This window comes from Myotis brandtii, unplaced genomic scaffold (assembly GCF_000412655.1).
Source record: "Myotis brandtii unplaced genomic scaffold, ASM41265v1 scaffold483, whole genome shotgun sequence".
Classification (NCBI taxonomy): Eukaryota; Metazoa; Chordata; class Mammalia; order Chiroptera; family Vespertilionidae; genus Myotis; species Myotis brandtii.
Window position 1 is genome coordinate 98,816 of NW_005368456.1, and position 16,311 is coordinate 115,126.

At 38.8% G+C, this 16,311-nt stretch overlaps 1 protein-coding gene across 8 annotated transcripts in view; it reads right to left on the reverse strand.

The window, feature by feature from the left end:
- LPP (LIM domain containing preferred translocation partner in lipoma) overlaps nucleotides 1-16,311 on the reverse strand; it is a 698,664-nt gene that overhangs the window by 13,215 nt on the left and 669,138 nt on the right. For all 8 annotated transcript variants that reach the window (XM_014547744.1, XM_014547746.1, XM_014547747.1 and 5 more), the window contains one exon: nucleotides 5,378-5,556. In XM_014547744.1, coding sequence (XP_014403230.1) covers nucleotides 5,378-5,556 — 179 coding nt within the window. The remainder of the gene's footprint in view (nucleotides 1-5,377; nucleotides 5,557-16,311) is intronic.

A 16,311-nucleotide genomic window follows, 5' to 3' on the forward strand; every position in this document is an offset into this window, starting at 1 on the left:
GCTCCCACAGGGGGAGCTCTGCTCAGCCACAAGCCAGGCTGATGGCTGCCAGCACAGCGGTGGTGGTGGCAGCCTCTCCCGCCTCCTTTGCAGCGCTAAGGATGTCCAACTGCAGCTTAGGCCTGCTCCCCGCTGGCAAGTGGACATCCCTAGAGGGCTGCCAGGCTGCCAGAGGGATGTCTGAGTGCCAGCTTAGGCCTGATCTCCCGGGGAGCAGGCCTAAAGCAGGTGGACATCCCCTGAGGGGTCCCAGACTGCGAGAGGGCACAGGCCGGGCTGAGGGACTCCACTGAGTGCACACATTTTTGTGCACTGGGCCTCTAGTAAAATTATATTTAAAAAAAAAGAAAAACAAGAAAGTTAAAGATTTGTAAGTTTTGTTATTCTATAATGGATTTTAGTACCTCTGAAGGGTAAGTGTACATGAACACAGAAGCACTTACACTTACATACACATATATGTACAATTTTGAGGTTAACTGTTGGTGAGGAATTTTAATATTTCTTAATATTGCTTACTATGACCGATAGCCCTAAGAATATTTTTTTCTCATAACAGATTAATAAGAGGCAAATATCAGCCATATATCCATCTGTATCTGGCATTTAGGGGTGGCATTTGTGAAAGCATGAAATGAGACATGCTTTGAAATAGGTATGAATAAGAAGTGAAAAGATAAAAAAAGAAAAACACTGTGCAACTTTCTTTACTTGTGGTAATGGTTTTAACATTGATGATACTAAAATTTACTTATTTGTGGTGAGACTTAAAAAGAAATAATGATAGTAATCTATATTTTGCAGAGCCCTTTATGGTTGTCGAAGCATATTTATGTATATTATACTCTACATGTACATATTAATTTTCCTGGCAGCACCCATAAGGCAATCTGTATGGCTGTAATCTAAAAGACATATAAATTAAGCAGTAGATAAATTGATTGCTATGGAAGAATAATTAAAAGGATCATGGTACAACTGCAGCTGTAATCAGAGTTGTTATAATTGGTATTTTATACAAGAAGTTTATACTCAAGAGGCAAAAAAAAAAAATGCTTTGGACTATCTGGTTATTTTTGAATTTGGGTCACCAGTAGTGAAATGAGAAGGCTTCTAGAACCAACTGCGAAATTTCATTTCCCCAAACCCATCTGACTATAAATTCTGTAAGGCCAGAAGTATGTCTTGCCCATCACTGTATCCAGGAGCTTTACCGAATTTCCCCCAGTGGGGTTACTTACTCCTCTAGGAGATCTCATTGCATATGCTTATTATAGTAGGAATCATTTGCATATCCTTGGGGACCACTAAATTGTGACCCTCCATAAGACAGGTTGTCTGAGTCCCCCAAGAGAACCACTGTGACTGGTGTAGAGAGCAGAAATTCAGGCTATATCCAATGAAATGAAGTAGCTGCATTATTTCTCCATAAAAAAATATGTTACATGGGCCTTTATGTTCAATCTCAAGGTCCTTCCTTTTTGGAAAAGCATAAACTGTATTCTTACTGAGTAATGATTTCTTCCTACCAATTGGCCTCATTTCCATGAAGAGAAGAAGTAAAGGCAAGAGGCAGGAAGTGGTTTCTGCAGCCCCCACTGTGTTCATTGGCCAGCGTTTCAAGGACTGTTCTAAATCCCAGGTGGTCTATTTCAAGGTTCAGCTCACTGAGCAGACAATGATAATAAAAAATATAAATTTGATAACACTTTTGATGGTTAAAATAGCTACCATTTATTGAGTGCTTATTATGTGCCAAGCCCTGTTAAGCACTTGACCTTGTTTTCTACTGACAGCAATGTTATGAGGAGCTACTTTTATCATTTCTACTTTACAGCCTCGGGAGCCAAGGCTCAGGGAGGGATGGTCTTAATCATCTTGTGTCCTGGCACATTTCTGGCAATCCACAAATGGGTGCTGAGGAAACAAACAAATGGCTCAGTGTAATATGCATGATAAGAAAGCACAGACTGTGGAATAAAGGCTCAATACAATGAAAGGGTCAGTTAAAGAAGCCTGCTTTTCTGGGCTCACTGTGCTAGCATTGGGAGTACAGGAATAAACTGGGACTGCAGAAATCAGACTGGTGAGGGAGTTCTATCTATTTCTACTTGTTCTATTAATATATATATATCCTATTATAGTGAAAAATCATTTACGGTGGTTACTATGAGAGTTTATAGATGTGTATGTCCATGCATGTGTATTTTTATCACTAGTCAGACTATGTAGAGTGTTATCTATAGCTAGTAAAGGATACAAAGTGAAATATGGGGATGGGGAGGGATTGAGATCAGAGAAAGCTTCTTAGGGAAATGACAATTAAGTTGTGCCATGAAAGATGGCCATTTAGGTGAAATGGGAAAGTGTGTCCGTGTGTGTGTGTGTTGGGGATGAGGTACAGTCAGTCTCCCTGGAACTGCATTTGAGCAGTCCTCCAAAATGACATATGGGAAAGAGTTTCTCTCTAATAGGCTGGAGGACTTGAGCCAAACCTGACTGCAGGTGGTTATGTAGGGGATGTCCCATTAACAAGGCCTCGAAAATAGTATTTCACAAGCTTGTTACTCAAAGTGCAATCCAAGACCACCTGGATGATTGTCAGAAATGCAGAACCTTAGGGCCCACCCCCAACCTACTCAATTAGAGCCTGCAGCTAATAAGGTCCCTGAGCACCTTTGAAGTTTGGGAAGCACTGGTTGTAAGCAGGCAAGATAAATCCTTTCTCATGGGCTTCCTGTATCTCACGGTAACCCCATCCCCAAGCTACAGCCAAGCAAGTCTTCCTTGAATGTAGAGAAGCCTTTCCTAACTCCATACCCTCATTTATTTCCTGGGCTGTCCCTTCTGCTAGGAATCTCCTAGCTTCCCATTAAAAACACTCTTGAAATGCTGCTTCTAGAAGTTGCTCAGAGCCCAGGGCCAATGAATCTCTTCTGACTCTGGCTCAAGCTTTTGCCCATGCCTATCTCCTGGCTGTGAGCCCTTCCAGCCCGATATCACACATATTCTGTACCCTCCTCCTGACGAGCTCCATGCTGACAGAGGCTTTTCTCTATGTATCTGTGCAATTTCAACTTAGGCAATTTCTCTCCTTGAGTACTTAGTACAGGAATGAATGCACAGAAACCTCTGTGTTTACACATTTACATTGAATTAAAATACATTTCCTAAAACCTCACAAAGAGAGACCTATTTAGAATGACCAAGAAAAAGCCCCCCCCCCCCACCTCTTGGGTTTGATTTTTTTTTTTTTTTGGTATATGATTTTATTGATTTTAAAGAGAGAGGAAGGGAGAGGCAAGAGAGAGAGATAGAAACACCCATGAGAGAGAAACACCCATGAGAGAGAAACATGGATCAGCTTCCTCCTGCACACCCCCTACAGGAGGTTGAGCCCACAACCCAGGTATGTGTTCTGGCTAGGAATGGAACCAGTGACCTCTTGGTGCCTAAGTCAACACTCAAATACTGAGCCACACAGGCTGGGTGGGGTTGGACTTGTTAGCTGTCTTGTGTTCTAGTATTTTCAAGGCTCAGAAACAGAGTTCTGTAAAATTTTCTCATATTTTTCTTTGAGAAATGGGGAAAAATAAAAAAGAAGCTTTCCCCCCTAAATCCTTGCTAATCATACAGACAACCTATTTTTTAAAAATAATTTGTGTTTTAACATACCACTGAATTAGTGGTGGTGGCAGGGAGACAGTTGGGGGCTTGAGATTTTTTTTTTTTAGTTGCTCAAGTCTGCTTTTCTGGGGCATTCAGACTCACACACTTATGTCACCAGTCGCAAGTCTCTAATTATGCTCCCCACTTCCCGAAATGAAAGATAAATGCGTAGATACAAACTTCCATTTGTCAGAATTGATTTCCTGTTTTAATCGAGGGTGTAATCTATCATTCTTTTTCGAAACATGTGTGCTCTGATTATATCTACCACTCTTTGTTGGATTAGGGTAAGTCTAAGAAAGAAGAGAAGCAGTGACAGAAACATACTCCCCATTGGTATCTTTTCAGTTCCCTTAAATAGATGCAGGTTTTTTTTTCATGTGTAATTACAAGCTAAAAATATCAATAATGTGAAGTACAATTTATGCTGTGACTGCCCTTTCAAAGTGAGGCCTTCCTTGTCTAATTCAGGTGGAGAATTTCTGCTTTTTTAAAAAATTTATTCAGCCTCACGTCTTTTGGTGAGGTTTTCACTTTCTTTGCTACTTGGAAAGCGGTCAGGAAATTCATTTTTAAACTATGAGTCTGAGGTCCCCCAACTGCTTGTGGCAAATACCTCCTGGTTGTTGACAATCAACAGAGCAGTGAAAATGAACCCACAAGACTGCACATCTGGAGGCCCTAGAACGGATAGCCACACTGGTGAGCCATACATACCTCATCTCTTTCAGAGCCTAAGACTGCCTGGAAAGCCACTGCCCCACAAACATAGTCCAGAAGGCCTCTGTGTCTACTGTCTACAAATCACATCTAAGCTTTCATCTTGTTCCTAAAAATATGTTAACAAATGTGACCAGCTAATGACCCAACTAACAAAGTGGTGAAATAAAAATAAGCAAAACCTAAAACCATAGACCTTTCATGAAAATCCAAGCTATCATAGAGGAAAGAGGGACCTGCAATGAAAGAATTGTGGAAGTGGGGACATATTTTTCCAGGCCCATGAGTAATTGATCTTGACCTTCAGGCTCTATTTTCTAATCCTCCTCAAAAGACTGCACAGTACTGCATTCATTATAAAATATCTTGGAAAAAAGAAGGCCTGGGTGGGAGAAGAGGTGAGGGGAAGGTATGGATGTGTTGATGGTAGCGTTAAGCTGCGTCTATGTATGTGAGAGGCTTTCATTAGTAAGGACTGAACTATTCTCTGTGTCTTTGCCCCATAGCTTCCTATCTGTTGAGTGGCAGGATGGAGAGAGAACCCCTGGCTCAGAGAGAATCCTGGGCTGTTACAGCTGGAGACCTTAAGATAGGGTCTGGTCTAATGACCAAACCAAAGAGCTCAGAGAAATTGAGCAATTTGTACACATGTTGTTCAGGTTTAGGCCAGGGAGGGCTAGCCCAGGGTCCTGCCCCTCTCCAATACAAATCCTCTGTAGCTGAGTGAACTTTTTCACAATTACAGCCACACAAAGATGCCAGGAACAAGCCCCAGGGAAGCTGTGAAGCAGTGGACAGGCTGCCAAGACCACATGGACCACCTGATACAAATTTCTGCATTGCATGAGGAGGATCAGTAAATTCTTCTGAAGGCCCATCAAATCCTGAGATCCCATAGCTCCAAGAGAAGACTGTGTGGCTCAGGTGCCAGGCAGTGAGAACAGACTCTGAGACCGGCAGGCTGGAAGCAGAAAGGGAGATTGCCTACTTGTGGAAGTCCTCAATGCAGTGGATGAGGCCGCCAGCATCCACGGTGAATGGGATCCCATCCAGGCTACGGTGGCACATCACACAGGTGAAGCAGTGAGGATGGTAGGCCTTCCCGGTGGCTCGGAGAATCCGCTCCATGATGGGCTTGGAGCACACACTGCACTGCTCCAGGGTATTCTGGAGAGAGAAAGAACAATGCTGCTGATGAGGTGGCCCTTCCACAGTGACTTACAGCACGATGGGCACTGTCACAGGACACACTGGCTTGGATGCTCACCACAGTCTATACTTTTATAATCTCTATTCTAGAGAGAAGGAAACACAATCAGATGGATCACATGGTTTTTCTCATGTTATAGAGTGCAGACTTCTTCTGCAAATGTCAAATTTAAAACATTTCTTCTGACTCCTCCCCTTGTCCCTTCCCACTACAGCCAGATTGATAGCAGACTTTTAGGTAAAGGCCCGTAGAGGACATATTTCTGGCTTTCTTTCAACAGTGCGATTTTGCCATTGTAGCGCAAAGGCAGCTATAGATGTACATAAGCAAATGGGCATCATTGTGTTTTAATAAAACTTTATATACAAAAGCAGGTGGTGCTCTGGATTTGGCCCATGCTGTAATTTGTTGACCCCTGAACTATCCAACTCAGGTTTTCCACTGGAAGAATGCTTCACTATTACTTCTAACATTTGCTTCATCATCAAAGACCTAGTGGGGTCATCAAGGACCCTAACATTTTCCAGTGTGGTCTGTCTGGTAACAGACTCACAGAGCATGCAGGCTGCTGACCCCAGTCATAGCTCAGCACAACCAATGAGGCCAGTGATCATGAATACTTGATTCAAACATCAACTCCAGTTTAGTACTGTAAGCTCTCAATGGAAATGTTGAACCTAGAGGGGTTCAAGTTTTGAGAGATCAATTAAGAAAGTCAATTTATCTGGCTGAAAACATATACTGAGTTTTAAAAACAAATACCCTCCCCCCAAAAAGAGGATACCCTTTATTGAGTCAGGACTCTGAAAAACTGATAAAATTAGCTGTTAACTTTTCATCCTCCCCTAGAACTTCATGTGCTCTTTCCTAACAACCATGTTTCACATGTAATATGCTATATTCCAACTGAGATGTCTGGACTGAGTCACTGAGTTTACAATCTAGAATAAACCTGGGATGGGTAGCTGATGAGAAAGATGCAGAACTAGAAGGGATATGGAAATTAAGGAGTAACTGCCCTCATACCAGGAGAACCTTTAAATGGCCATTAGGCAAGAAGTACCTGTGGGTAGATAACAAATGTATTAACGTCTCAACTATGGTCTCCGATGGGCTTCTTTATTTGCATGTTGCTTCTTTTGTAATACTTCCCTATCCCCAAAGTGACTGCCAGTTTCCTTTCCAAACCACAGATGTAACCAAATAATTTTCCTGTTAGCAAAAACTTATATGGCTCCACAATGTAAAAAGAGCTAGTTCCATATCTGACATTCAACCTCCCTTTCTAGGCTGAGTTCCTTAATGTCCTGGACTACTTACACACACTCACACCTATGAGAAACTTCCATACTCCTGCACATTGGCTAATTATTTGCAATTTGCCATATTGACCTTTCGAAGTATGGGTCAGAGGGCAACTTTACAGTGAAGCTTTCCTTGATGTCTTCATTTGAAATAAACTGTTTCTTTCTCTCCCCTTCCTGAGCTTTTGTGCCCACAGGGTTCACTTGTATTAAAATTATTTGCACAGATGTCTATTTCCTCAACTAGACTGCAATTGCCTTAAGGGCTGGGACTATATCTTAAGAATGTATTTCTCTGTCCCATATTACACCAAGTATACTACCTGAAATAAAATCAGCAGGGTGAATGTGTGCAAAAGAATGAAGGGAGGCATATTGTTTACATCTCACCTTGCAGCACACACCATTGGCCTGACTCCCCTGACTCAGGAATCTCTCCTAAGATGAATTAGTAAATTCATCACTGTCCTCTCATCAAAGCTGTGGTTGCTGGGGTTTCTGAAATTGCTCAGTATGCCTCTGGTCATAGTCTAAACTCATGGAAAATATCAAACTACCCCCTAACCCCTCCAATTTTAAAGTGGTAAAATTAAAATAGCAGAAAAACATAAGATGAAAGTCTGGAGACAATGATGGTCTGGACAATGAAGGCCTTGCTACTTTTCTATCCTGGTGATCTGAGCTAATGTGGCTGGAAACCGTCTTCCTGAGACTTGTGTTTTGTTCCTCTTGTGGGTTTTAACTTTTTAAGTTTTTTTTAAGGGCAGCCTGTAATGGAGTTGAACAAACCAGAAAATGCTTGACCAGAAAATGTTATTGTTTGCATTGAGGCTTGGCTTTAAGTTTCAGCCAATTTACTTAAAACCATCATGACCTATAGAAGCACTGTTTAAAGGACAGGTGATCTGAACATTTCTTCTATAAAGGCAAAACTGTGTAAAATATGCCTAAAGTGAGACTATTGTGAAATGCCCACATATGAGAAATTAAAGGTTCCAAGAATGTAGCTGTTAGCCTAGACTAGCAAATGGTATTGGAGGACAAATTAACCTTGTCTATTCAGTTCCCTTTCCTGTACTCATCTCCTTTCAGTCTTCAATTGGTCCACTAGGACCCTTAGACATATATTCTATTAGAGAAAGACTCTTACAATGTCAGAGAGGAGGGCACTGAGCATTCCTGTAGTCCAAGCCTCTGATTTCAGAGGTGAGAACACAGACCTGGAGCCCTGATGTAGTTGGACCTGGGCCATGGAGTTCAATAGGGGCAGACGTCGGACTGGCATTGTTCAGAGAGGGATTGGATGAATTCATTATGTAGCAATAGAGAGGGAAAGTTGCTAGATAAAAACTATGAGTTATCCTTCTGGCTTTGTCAACATGCAGCGTACAACCTTGGGTAAACAATTTCTTCTCTCTAGACCCCAGTTTTCTTGTCTGTAAAACAATGATTAATTTTAACTCAGCAATTTTATTACTCTGTGCTACATCATTGTTAACAACAATAGGAAAAGGCCAATGTTTCCAACACTAGCTGTATACTAGAAACAATTGAATAACCCCTCGTCTGATATGTGAAAGGAGGGTTCATGTATTAGAATTCTACACAATGTAACATCTACTCTGTCTGGAATTTCACTTGGAATTCCAGAAATTGCTGTTGGTAGAATTTCAAGCACCATAGATGATCTTTGTGTCTTCACAAAGTAGATTAAAATGAAAAGGTTAATAAATAATTTTTAAGAAAGTAAAACAAAAGAAGGTCTTCAAGCAAAAGAGTGGAAGAAGGATGTCACTAAGTACATCTACTCAAATCACATTTGTATGTGGAGTAAGCATGCCGTCATTGATCAATGGGGAGGTAGAAGAGAAGAGCCTACTCCAGCATAAGAACCTTCAAATGCAGGAATGTGTTTCATGAGCTGGCTCTGGATCAGCCTCTGCTGCTCTCCCCACAGCCTCCACCTTCCTGCTGTCATGAGCTTTCTGCCACATCTTTCATAAGCTATGTTCTACAAGCTCAGACTGATTCATATCCTTTCTTTTTTGCCTCAGGAATACCTAGTCATTCTTCAAAGTGAAGCTCAAATGTTACCTCTTCTGCACAGCCTTTCCTAATTTTCCCTCTGCTATCCTCCAAGAAAATAAGTCACTTCTTCCACTCCCATAAGATTGTATAATGTTTCTCTTATGACACTGAACGTAATGTACTCTATTTAATGGTATGACCAAACTGAGTCCACACCTCCCGTCCCCACCCCGCCACAAGGAGCCACAGGCATAGGTTGAGTTTCCTAGGAAGCATTCTCAAACAGAGATTTGCACATGGGAAGTTACTGAAGAGTGTCTTTGAGATCAACACCTGTGGGAGAGTGCAGGAAGTTCCTGAGTAGAGGAGTTGAACTAAGATTCAGTTACAACAAAGGATTCTGAGGGTTCCATGGAATAGTCTGGAGCTGGAATGGCCCTGCAGAATTGTTCTTCCTTGAAACTAGGGGATAGAGAACTTACATCACTGCACCTTGAGTGAAGATGAAGTTCCCTTGAGGGTAATTAGCAGAGAAAGACTCAGCTATGAACCATCAACTGCCAACAATCCCAGCATCTGGAGGAATGAGAGCCTCAGTCCTGAAGAGGGATCTGGGCAGTGTATTACAACATCCCCAACAGCAAACATGCCTTCATAGTCCATAGCACACAGTAGACAACTGGTAACCAGCTATGACATAAATACCTTATAGTTTACTCTGAATGAAGAGTCTAAATTTTATTCTTTTTAAAATAAAATCTTGACATTATTTGAAGATTTTAAGGATTTTTATAAATTGTTTTGGGCAGCTACTGCAATGAAAGTATAGTTAAAAAGAAATGATGTTATAGAATAGCAGAAAAAAGCCAAATAAGAAATTAGCTGTTAAAATGCACGGCTTTGCACTCTTTTGAGATGATGGCAATATGACTGTGATTAAAAACAAAAAAGTGAAGTAAAAATAAAAATAAAATCACACAAAAAATCTTATACACACAACTTCCCAAAGCAACCGTTTTTAGAGATACAGTCTGGTTGTATCTTTTCTATCCTTGGATATTGTATAAATAACTTTTCCAATTCACAGTCAGAAGCTGGAAGAATCATCTGAATATAAATGAAGCATATAGGTAGCATAAGCATTAGATACTAGTAGATTATAAAGAAAATAACATTTCTATAGTTTATATATTGCATAGGTATACATGTGTTCAATGTTAAGTATTTTATTTAAAGCGATATACGTATTTGAAGATTCAGCAAACTCTAAAGTGTTGCCATTTATAAATGTTAAATTTTTCATTTCATAAAAGTAAAATGTAACCTTATATTCAATCTTTATTTTTTTAAGGTAAGAAAGCAATATTGAAACAGGAAAGACTCTTGGAAAGATAAGGGTGACATCTCACATTCTAGATACAGTTTTGTTTTGTTTTTTGGATAAGAATTTTTTTTTTTTAAAAGCAGAGTTAAAGAATACCAAACCTTTAAAAGTCTTTAGCGATTATTCTAGGTCAGGAATTTTCAACTTCTCTCACTTGCCTGTCTTTCCTATAATCCTTTGTTCAGGGAAATAATTTATAAAGGAGACACATACAAAAGAGCCCCAAATCACTTCTGGATGAAGAGTGTGAAAGGATGGAGCTTGTAGGGGATCCATTTTGTAAAGTTTATAAATCATGACTCTAGTCCAGTGATGGCGAACCTTTTGAGCTCGGCGTGTCAGCATTTTGAAAAACCTTAACTCTGGTGCCGTGTCACATATAGAAATTTTTTTATATTTGCAACCATAGTAAAACAAAAACTTATATTTTTGATATTTATTTTATATATTTTAATGCCATTTAACAAAGAAAAATCAACCAAAAAAATGAGTTCACGTGTCACCTCTGACACGCGTGTCATAGGTTCGCCATCACTGCTCTATTCTAACCATCAGATTCAAGAAATGAAGAGACAGAGAGGTAAAAGAGCTAGTGACAGATTTGGGGTTAGAATATAGGTCCCCAATTCTCCATACAATGGAAAATCCTTCTCCCATATCAGGCTACCCAGAATTCATATTTCAGTAGACACAGTCCACATTGCAAATATAAGGCATTCAGATTGACTACTTGCAAGTTACATGCTTACAAATCAAGGGAGGAAACATGTCCGGATCTCAAGACAGTTTGTCTACTGTTCATTTCATTGGTTCTCACAGGAGAAGACAGAAAACTCATTGTTGGATCCCCAGCATCTATAGCAGTGCCCTTGCGTAAATTTGATGATCCACATATATGGGTTTGATAATTAAGCAATAAACTCTGGATAAGTACTTTATATAAAGTAGAATTATTTATTTAACCATGAAAAAATAATTCTCAAATCCAGACCTTGCCTGTCAACTATCAAGCTAAGAAACTGTAACTCTAGTGCATTTCACATTTGGGGGCCAGGAAAAGCCTCATTTACTTATTCCAGTGTGCTGAACAAATGCCATCATTTTCCACATGAATCATGATGTAAAAAGGGTTGGGAAACACAGCTCCAGTGTAGGTGTTCCCACCAGAACAGCAGTGTGGTACAATGAAAAGAGAACAAGGTTATGATTCAGCAAACCTCCACTGAATTGCCAGTGCCATTATTTAAACTCAAATAATTATATCACCTAACTTAATTTTGGAATACAAATTTATTCCTCATTCTGGTCATCAAAAAGGCTACCTGATGATGGCAGTACTTTAGGGTTTTCTTTGCAGATGAAAACATCATTTTACTTTGATAGTTCTCCCATTGAGCGATGGTACAAAACCTCCTGACAGCTCTGCCTCTCAGTGAGTCATACATTTCTTATTAAAAGTGTCCTTGCACTTTCTGCCCTGGCAGGTTGTTCAGTTGGTTGGAATGTCGTCCTGTACACCAAAAGGTGGGGGTTCAGTTCCTGGTCAGGTTGCCTGTTAGGGTGCATACAGGAGACAACCAATCGATGTTTCCCTCTCACATCTTTGTCTCTCCCCTCTCTCTCTTTCCCTCCTCTGTCTTTCTAAAAATGAATACAAAAACATATCTTTAGGTGAGAATAAAAACAAAAAGTTGTCTTGCTCTTGTTCTCTCCAAGTGTTCACCTACATCTAAACCTTAATGTTACTTTATACCTGCTCTCTCCAAGTGTCCTTCACCTACATCTAAACCTTAATGTTACTTTATACCTGTATCTGTATTTGTGTTTCAAAACAGATAAAAAAATAATAACAGTAATCCTCATGTCATCCATTCCTATCATGTTCTAATTAGAATAAAAATTCTTATTCTATAGATAAAAATTCTAATTTTTAAGATAGGAAAAATTTTGAGTCAATTTATTAGGTGCCGTTAAACCCTTAAAATGTGTATTCTTTTGATGTCATGACCCACACAAGAAAGGACAGTTATGAAACATGTAACAAAATTCAGTAAAAAAAAAAAAACCTTCAACTTTCTTGTTGTTTTTTTTGTTCATTTCCACTAATGTTTTTGAGCCCATCTCTTTGCATCCAATGCTTATATTGCCTCAGCTTTTGATTAAATCCCCTTTAGAGAAATTTTTCACAGGCTTTCTGCTGAGCAGAGCTGCCTGCCCACTATATTTAGCATCGCAGAAAGCTAAGGAGTGGAACAAAGTGTTCAACATCCTGGCAGGTACCGAGGAAGAAAGGACAAAGCACCATCCCAGCCCTCCGAGGTTCCCAGTGTAGTGGGAGAAGTAGACACTGCTATAAATAACTGATCAGAGGCAAAGGGCACAACAAATTGCTGTTAGAGAGGCATGAGTAATGTATGATGGGAACACAGAGGAGAGAGTAATTACTTATGAATGGTGAGGAGCAGGCAATGTGGTAGCATATGATTCTGGGAACCTATTCTAAGTGGGATTTGAATTAGCTCTTGAAAAAAATGCATCACAACAGTCTTTGAAATTAATGTTGGGTTAGAAGAAGAGTCTTCATTACCCAAGTCCCAGAAATGCCTACATTGAAACAAAATTAATTTCACAGAAGAATATTTTAAGGAAATTAGTATATGGTGCAGCATTGGTGAAGGGGCACTCAACATTGCCAGAGATAAACATCTATGTCAAACTAACACAAACAAAAACACATGTATGACTATTAAGATGGAATTTAGGAAAAAAATCCTTATAGGATTTTGTTTTATTTGAACTAAATAAACTGAAATTAAAATTAAAACATATGTCCTAAAACCACAAGGAAAAAAAGCCAACAGAAAGGACAAAAAGATCAGGACAATTAGGTCATTTTATTTAATTTTGTAATGAGCTGCAAATCACATTCTTCACAAAGTAAATAATGTCCTGTTGTTTATTCTAAAGAAGCTGAGTTGGAATTATGAGCCCAACTTTAGTAAATTTTTAAAAAATTAAATTAAATTAAAGAATTTAGTTTGTCTATACCTCAAGGCTCAGAGAGATGCTCTTTTACCTTAAAATGTATAGCCCTTGTGGTATGCTAATTCTTCTAAAACACCTCTCCTGAATATCTCTTAACCCAGAAAATCTGATGGCAATGAAGGGCTGGGACTTGATGAGTGGGTCAAACCTTTGTGCCAGGAGCAAAATTGCAAGATCACAGCACTTTATTGAGACTATTATGAGAGAAAAAAAGAAAAATAAATTCCTTTCCTATTAAGCCAAGTCAGATCATAGATTTGGCTTTACAACATCTCAAGGTACAATTTGTTGGGACTTGTTAAGTTAAGAACATCTATCATATATGGCAAAAGAATTAGTGATAGATTCAAGAGACCTGGGTGTGAAAATCCAGGAATTTTCTTGACTTATCTGGCCTTGAGTTTCCTCATCTACTAAACAAGAATGACAATGTCTACAATGCAGTATCATGAGGACTAAATAAGAGCACATATGAAAATAATACCCCGTGTCTGGCTGTATAACAAATGTTAGTTTTGGGTAATTCTTCTTACAGATTCAGAGGGGACTAGGACATATATTTAATTAACTTGTCATTTTACTTATCGAATTGAAATACCATATTTAAGCACTACTTTTCTAATTTTTCTATTTTTTTATTCACCATGTATCATTCCATATTTTACACCTCTATTTTTTCTTTAAATGTTCTTATTGATTTTTAAAGAGAGAGAAAGGGGGATAGAGAAAGAGAGACATCGATGTGAGAGGGTAACATTGATCAGCTACCTCCTGCACGTCCCTTACCAGGTATTGAGCCTGCAACCTAGGCATGTGCCCTGACAAGGATTTATCAAACCATCAACCTTTCCATGCATGGGATGATGTCCAACCAACTGAGCCACACCAGCTAGGGCTACATTTCTACTTTTAAAAAATAGATTATTTAAGGAATCCTCTTATGATACTCTGGGACAACTGGATAATGCCATATATGAATCCCTAGTAATTTTGTGGAAAAGCTGTTCTTAATTCTATGTAAATATTATTATACCTCAAACCCATAGATTTTTTAATTCTTCATAAAAGTAATGTACATGATGTTATACTCTCAAAACAAAAATTGACAGCTTGCTCTGTTAGAGTCTTTAAAGTTTACAAACAGGAACTCATTTAATCTCTACAACAATATTATAGTAGGTAGAAAGATAGAATTCTTATCCACTGAATGGTAGAATTCTTATGTCACATGACTCTAAACATGGTCAGGATTGAAACCTATGTCTTCTAAGTCCAAAGACAACTTGTCCTTGGACTTAGAAGACATAGGTACATTCTTCTCCACACTGTGCTCCAATTGATAGATTTTTCCTATATCTTTCTATCAAGTTCTATATAATGGCAATTACACTAAATGCAATTATTGATCTTTCGCAAACTGCTATGCCATAACTTTTCACAAATGCACAGTTTGCTTGAGTTTGAAAAGATTATTAAAATCATCTTTTCTGACTCTCTCACCTTATATACTGGGACACTGCATTCAGAGAAGTTGATTGCCTAATGTTATAAACTAGTCTAAGAGCTGAGTTCAGGACTCAGATTACTCTGGTTTCTATATAGTGTTCGTTTCCAAACCCCATACTAGATCCTTTCTGGACCAAAACATCTCTTTGATATTTTAGCTGTGTTAGTAATAAGAATATGACAACTGATGTTGATTAGTTATTAACATAAATATTTATACTAGTGAAAAATCATTAGACTGAGTATATTTCATTACTTGGGTTTTGGTACTGTCAAAACAAAACTGTCACAAACTGATAAATATGGAGGCCCTCTGGCCAATAATTCAGAGGAGCTAATCCTATTTTCAGCTTTACTGCATGATATCTTAGGTTCAACTTCCATAATTCCTGCCACTAGAAACTTGTAAGTAGAGGTTTTTAATAGACACTCAAACCACTGTACTGAGGTCACTTTCCAGAGTAGCTGGAATTTCACAGCATCTTGAACAAAATTCCATAATCTGAGTATCAATTTTCTCATCTACACAATGTGACACTAATTATTCAGCCCTGTCTACATCCCAGAATTGGGAAAATTAAATAAGATAAATATAAAATGCACTCTTTAATAATGTAAAGAGATTAAAGATATTGTTATAAAGTCAGTTTTTCTGGGTAAAATTACTATTTCATATGAGGATTGACCTTAATTCTTGGTTCTTGAGTCTCTGACTCATCAAATGAGCCTACTTTCCTATATTGTTATTGGAAACAGGCAATATGAGATGCCCACATAGACATCCACAGCATAGTGAGTTTGGAAAAATTTGTGTTGCTGTGTTTTTGTTTTTTTCCCCTTTCTTTTTGTTGTTTTGTTTTCAACAGATACTTTTTCTGTTATATTTTTCTTTGGTTTACATATTTGGAACACCTAATAAGAGATGGAGTAGTTACATTCATTCGTTTAGAGTGCATACAGAGAAGACTCATGGAACATATAGTTTGGTGCAGAAATACTTGGCAGGGTCTATTTTCTTGATTTAACTATAATCAAGGCCCAACTAAGCACCATCTTGACAATGCTTAATCATGATATCTTCAATTAGAGTATACAGGAGGCTCCAGTGGGTAAAATGGCTTACCTTTGGGTCACACTGCTAACTTCAGCATTGTTTTAAACTAGAATTTTTGAAATAAATGTTTGTTGAGACCCTGCATGGTATAGTGACAAGGAGAAACAACCATAAGCCAAGGGTTGTTCTCTTGTCTTGTGAAGACAAGCCACTGGGAATGATGCCTGAGCAAAGCCTTTGCTTCACTGGCCTAAATTCCTTTGGCTATACAATAAGAGACTTAAGTTAATAGACTTCTTGGTCCCTTGAAGCTCTGTGATTGACTTAGGAACAGAACAGACGTTTGAATAGGGTGGGGCTCTTTGTCTTGTTCACTGTTTCACCCCTAAAG